The sequence below is a fragment of the Gopherus flavomarginatus genome, chromosome 3, assembly GCF_025201925.1.
Source record: "Gopherus flavomarginatus isolate rGopFla2 chromosome 3, rGopFla2.mat.asm, whole genome shotgun sequence".
In the NCBI taxonomy this organism is placed as follows: Eukaryota; Metazoa; Chordata; order Testudines; family Testudinidae; genus Gopherus; species Gopherus flavomarginatus.
Genome location: NC_066619.1, coordinates 274,689,989 through 274,695,988, shown reverse-complemented (window position 1 = coordinate 274,695,988; position 6,000 = coordinate 274,689,989). Strand labels below are relative to the sequence as shown.

The 6,000-nt window shown below is 43.5% G+C and overlaps 1 protein-coding gene across 1 annotated transcript in view; it reads left to right on the top strand.

Annotated features, from left to right (window-relative positions):
• The first annotated feature begins 605 nt into the window (after window positions 1–605).
• LOC127047415 (uncharacterized) overlaps window positions 606–6,000 on the top strand; it is a 64,145-nt gene continuing 58,750 nt past the window's right edge. Inside the window, exons 1-3 of the mRNA XM_050945523.1 lie at window positions 606–675; window positions 858–1,161; window positions 4,534–4,622. Of these exons, the coding sequence (XP_050801480.1) occupies window positions 627–675; window positions 858–1,161; window positions 4,534–4,622 (442 nt within the window). The 5' untranslated portion in view covers window positions 606–626. The remainder of the gene's footprint in view (window positions 676–857; window positions 1,162–4,533; window positions 4,623–6,000) is intronic.

The following is a 6,000-nucleotide window of genomic DNA, read 5'->3' as shown; positions in this document are numbered from 1 at the left end:
GCGCATACACCCAATATCTGAGCATGCTCGGACCTTGGGTGAGCTCTTCCCAGACCTCATTTTCATTCTTCCTGTGTGCATCCTTCAAGCCTTCTAGATGAGCCGTCATTCTGGAGATGCAAAATGCATGCAGCCACCAGTGCCACTGCAGAGACACACGGAGCCCCTGGTAGTGCTGCTTCCTTAGAAACCTGGCCCTTAAATGAAAGGAAAAAGTGTCATAAAATGAATTCAAACAAATTCAGCTGATTGGATTTAACCCCCCTACACAATGACTGGATGATTTTAGCTCTTCTTACTTGTGTTTCAGTCTGCAGCCTGCTCGGTTACTCTTCATTAATCAAACAGCTGTTTTTACCCCCTCTGCTTGTAAAGCTAACTCTGGCTGTTTTACCATGGGAACCATGCAAATATGTTATAGGTAATGCAGCCAATGACAGACTGAAACCATCAATCCGACAGCTCAAAGCTTCTCCCTGGTATTAACATCTGGTCATTTACATAATTGGGCTCTTTTTGCTATTCACACATGGCTGATGGTCCCTCACTGAGCTGCTGAACACATAAATGGTTCCATTTCCACCACATGCTTCACTGACAAACATTTCCAGCCACACAGAAGCAAGATGATCTCAAAGACTCTCCTTCTCTGGCTGCTGCTTTTATGGATTCAGGGTAAGAAACAGACAATGTTCAAAGAGTTAATAAGGAATGAGACAAACCATCCAAAATGGCAGTGGTTTGTCTGTTGAAATACTAGTTCTTGGGGTATTTTCTAGTTCACTTCCACTCTTGAGTTTACAAGCCTTTTAATGTCTCACTTACCCAACCCTGCCAATTTTCATTTCTCTCTCCAGATTCCAGTGGGCAGATTGTCTTGACTCAGACTCCAGAATCTCTCTCAGTGTCTGTGGGAGAGACCATCACTATCAAATGCAAAGCCAGTACAAGCATTAGCAACAACATCGCTTGGTACCAACAGAAACCTGGACAGGCTCCCAAGCTTCTTATCTATTATGCCAGCAGCCGTCTCACAGGCATCCCAGACCGGTTCAGTGGCAGTGGATCGGGCACTGATTTCACCTTCACAATCAGCAGGGTTGAAGCTGATGATGCTGGAGATTATTACTGTCAGAAGCATTACAGCACCCCTCTCACACAGTGATACAGACCAATACAAAAACCTCCCTGCTCTATGAAATGTGCAGTGTAATAGACACTAGTACACCACAGTCAAGTAGTACCACAGTCAAGTTTTCAGATGTTCTGCCAAAAGACAACTAGAAGGAAAACTTCTCATATCCACTTACATAATCTAAAACTCTAGCACTGTATTGCCATCCTGAGAGCTTAGCTATGCAGGGAAGTTGGTTATAGCAAGAGCTGAGAGTCATTGGTGAAATCTCACATTGGTATTTCTAATTAGTTCCATCGTTTTTAGAAATCCAAACTTCTTTGTGAATTTTCTGGATTTATGATGCTTGAAATTTAGATAATGACAACATCCTTGTAATGGATTTTATCTTAAATTTCCAATATATACTCTCCGCATTAGCATCATCTTACTTTTTTTATATTTATAAAAACAAACATAGAAATTCCCAGACAATAACTACATTAAAATGGGTTGTTGAGAACCTTAACTCTAAGAGTAACAACATTACAAGGATGTTGTACTTATCCCAAAACCAAGCATTGGAAAACCAAGGAAATTCAGAATGAATTTAACATATACTTTAAAAAATATCCTAAACACTTTAAAATAAAAAAAAAATACTGCTAAGGTACCCAAACAACCTCCACACTCTCTCTCTCTCTCTCTCTCTCTCTCTCTCTCACACACACACACACACACACACTCTCTCTCTGTAAAAGTGTCACATATGAGCACTACCACAAACCCAAAGAGAATGCCACTGTACAACAGTACTAATGATATGCAGATAGGTAATATCTACCTTATGTCTTCATTTTATGTTATTTAAAATAATAGATTTTTTTAAGACCAGAAGGGTTCATTTTGATGATCTCGTCTATCTCCTGAATAACACCAGCTATAGAACCTACCTATATGTTCTTTTACTTGTACACCAAAGAAGGTAGAATACACCAGCCAGTTTGCATCACCAGAGCAGCCAAAACATCCTGGTAAACCTAGCCCTTGATTTGTAACTGACACTGGTTCAGGAAGCTGTTAGTGAGTCGGGGGCTGTATGAAAGAGGCAGAGAGAGCCCAATTTCTGCAGTCTCACCATCTGTGCTCTTCAGAGATTTCATGGCTGCATACCAGCGTGAGCAGCAGTGCTTGACAGGCTCCCCATGGTGTTGCTTCCTCAACTATACTGCGCAATGAAGTTGCACTCCCGGGGGACCTAATCCAATAGTGCCAGGGAATGTCTGTCTGCTGGGTAGGGCCCTACCAAATTCTCGGTCCATTTTGGTCAATTTCATGGTCATGGGATTTTAAAAATTGTAAATGTGATGATTTTGGCTATTTACATCTGCAATTTCACAGTGCTGTAATTGTAGGGGTCCTGACCCAAAATGGGGTTGTCATAAAGTTAGTGTAGGGAGGTTGCTAAACTTCTACCCTTACTTCTGCACTGCTACTGGGAGCAGTGCTGCCTTCAGAGTTGGGAGGTTGGAGAGCGGCAGCACAGAATTATGGGATGGTATTGCCATCCCTACTTCTGTGTTGCTGTCTGCAGAGCTGGGCCCTCGGCCAGCCGCCGCCACTCTCTGACTGCCCAGCTCTGAAGGCAACAGTGCAGAAGTAAGAGTGGCCTGGTATGGCATTGCCACCCTTACTTCTGCGCTGCTGCTGGTGGGGCGCTGCCTTCAGAGCTGGGTGCCTGGCCAACAACTGCCGCTTTCTCACCACCCAGCTCTAAAGTCAGGGTGGCAATACCGTGACGACCCTACAATAACCTTGCAACCCCCCTGTAGCTCCCTTTTGGGTCAGGACTCCCAGTTTGAGAAACGAGGGTCTCCCCTGTGAAATCTGTATAGTATCGGGTAAAATTACACAAAAGACAAGATTTCACAGTCCGTGACATGTTTTTCATGGCCGAGAATTTGGTAGGGCCCTAACGATGGTCTTGACTCAAAGCATAAAACTATTCACTGGGTGGCCTGGGTTCCCCATGTAACAAATGAGGAACTGAGACACAGAAACATTAAAGACTTGTCCCATGTTGCACAGGGAGACTATGGCAGAGCCAGGAACTGAACATTTATCTCTTAACCACCGATCCAGTACTTTAATAACTAGCCCATCCTTCCTTAATAAGGCCCATGTGCTATCTATACACTATACGGGTCCCCTGATGTAGGATAAGATAAAACCTCAGGATTACAGTGATTACACAGAAGATACAAATGCCGTCCTGGCCTGAACTCTGGCCATGGTGTAAATATCGCCAGGCCTGGCCGTAACGCCATAGTCTGAAAGCACAGCTTGTAACATGTGACTGGGGGGTGAAAAGCGGACACAGATATGAGAAGGGAAAAAAGCATCAGGCCGTGTAGCACCACACTCCCTGGGGAACACTCCAACATCTGCTCCTGCAGGCTGTTCATGCCCTAAATTCTGCGGACAATTTTTCCATTGGCCAGTAGGTGGCAGTATTATGACACAACATTGCAGAGCTGGAATTTTCAGGCCAAGCAGAGCATTTGAACTCTGAGGGATTCACTGGTACAATCTGATTAAAGAGGAAGGAGGATGAACGAGTGACTATACTTCCCTGAGCAAAATATTTTAAAAAGAAACAGCTTTAAGGCAAGACTGGGAGCCCTTATCCCCATAGCTGAGCACTCACACGAGCAGTCCCAGTGAAATGAATGGGATTATCTATGAGAATAACTGCTCACCGTGTGAGTAACAGGCTCAAGACTTGACCCTAAAAATAGTTATAGACGAACTTGTGTTTAAACCTATGGAAATTGGGAAATGAATGGACATCTGCATCCTGCTCTGCTACCCATTGATAGAGTCACCTCATTAAATAATAAATCCTCCACCGTACCCACTTTATGCCATGTAAGCTTCAGTCTGAGCACTCGAACACCAGAATAGTGCGTAACTATGAATAGTTATAACATGTAACGGCAGCATCAGACAGACAATTCAAATATTTCAGAACAGTTCTCCTGGATGTATTATCCTGTTAACCTCCAGCATTTGACCCTTTTGTGTATTCACACTAGAGTGGTTTTCCTTTTCTGAGCACTTACAAATGTGTTGAATTTCACTCACTGGAAATTGTGCTTCTTGACAAGCATTTCCAGTAATAGATAAGCAAGGCAGAGTCACTGACTCTCCTTCCTGGATGCTATTTGGTGTCTGGCTTCAAGGTTAGAAATGATACAAATGTAAGAATCACTGCATTCATGTGTTAAATCTATTGTATTGTAAGTTAATTTCTACTCTTTAAGTGAAATTTAAACAGTTTTTCAGTGTAAATCTTTGAATAATTGTCCATCATCCTGCTTACCCCATCCTATATCTGCCTCTCTTTTTTCTATATCTAGATTCCAATGGGCAGAAAGTGCTGACTCAGACTCCAGAATCCCTGTCAATGTTTCCAGGGGACACAGCCACTATCAACTGCAAAGTCAGGGTGAGCCTAGCAATCACTTAGCTTGGTTCCAAAAGCAACCAGGACAAGCTCCTGAGCTTCTCATTCATAGTGCTCTTACCCTGGCCTCTAGGCTCCCAGCCTGATTCAGTTCTTGTGGTGCTCGCAACGGACACACTGATTATACTCTCACTGTTAGCAGTGTGGAAGCTGGTGATTGTTATTATGAGCTGTACAATCATTGGCCTCTCCCAGTGAAACAGGCTAATGCAAAAACCTTTCGGTGCTACACAGAGTGTGACATGCCTGTCAGCCTGTGTAACTGCATCAGCTTTTCACTGTTATCTTTGGCTTCTCTTCTGTATTACTCTCCTATTGTAATTTCCAAATATTCATTTGTTGCATCTGGTAATTAAATAGGCCTAGAACTGCAAACTCTTACTCACACACATCATGTCATTCACAGGACTTCTCCCATTGATGTCAGTGGAACTACTCACATCAGTAAAGTGACATATGTCTGCAGGGGTTGGCAGGATCAGGTCCTTAGTGTGTAAACTCCTCAGGGCAGGGACTGTGTTTTCCCCTCTGGTTGTACAGCACCAAGCAAAATGGGTCCTGACTGGAGCCATGGGATGGCACTGTCTGTAATATAGCATGAAATTTAAAAAAATAGTAAAGGAGAGTGAGGCAGAGAGATATAAAACTTCCATACCAAACAAAAACAGGACATTCTCACTATAGTTAATAACTGATCTCTACAGACAATATTGTGGCACCTTTCAGCCACAGACTGCAAAACTCTCAACAAACTTAAGAAACGGCTGCAACATCACCAGGCATCCTCGTCTGGGTGGAATTCAGCATCCATTAGAGTGCAAAGTAACTGTTCAAAACAGAAAGAGAATCTTTATCAAATGAAACTATGTGGGGACCTAGAGGATTACTGTTCTCAGCTGTGACTTTACCAGAGCACTGGAGCTCAGATTTTTAGTGACAGTTATGTGTGGTTCCTCTCAGTTTGTGGTTCCTTAGCCTCATTTTCAGACATGATTTTGGCACTTAGGTATGTAAATAGCTTTGCTGATCTGGATCTATCTCCTGCTGAAATCAAAGGGAGTTAAGCATCTTTATGGTATAGTGGGACTCAGGAACACAAGTCTCTTACAGAGACCAATCACTGGAGGGGACAGAGATCCACACTCTCTAGTGGGATCTACACTCTATCCTGCTTTCCCAAAGAAGCCAGTTTGCACAGATCTGCACTGGGAGCAGGGCCAAGAAGCAGCAGCTTCACAAGGAATTACTCAATGTTTTTCTGAGCCGCTTGACAAGCAGGGGGAATGCAGCTACTGTTCTGCTCCTGAAGTGGGTGCTGCACACACCCTCTCTTCCACAGCTGGCCATCTCTATGGCTGGT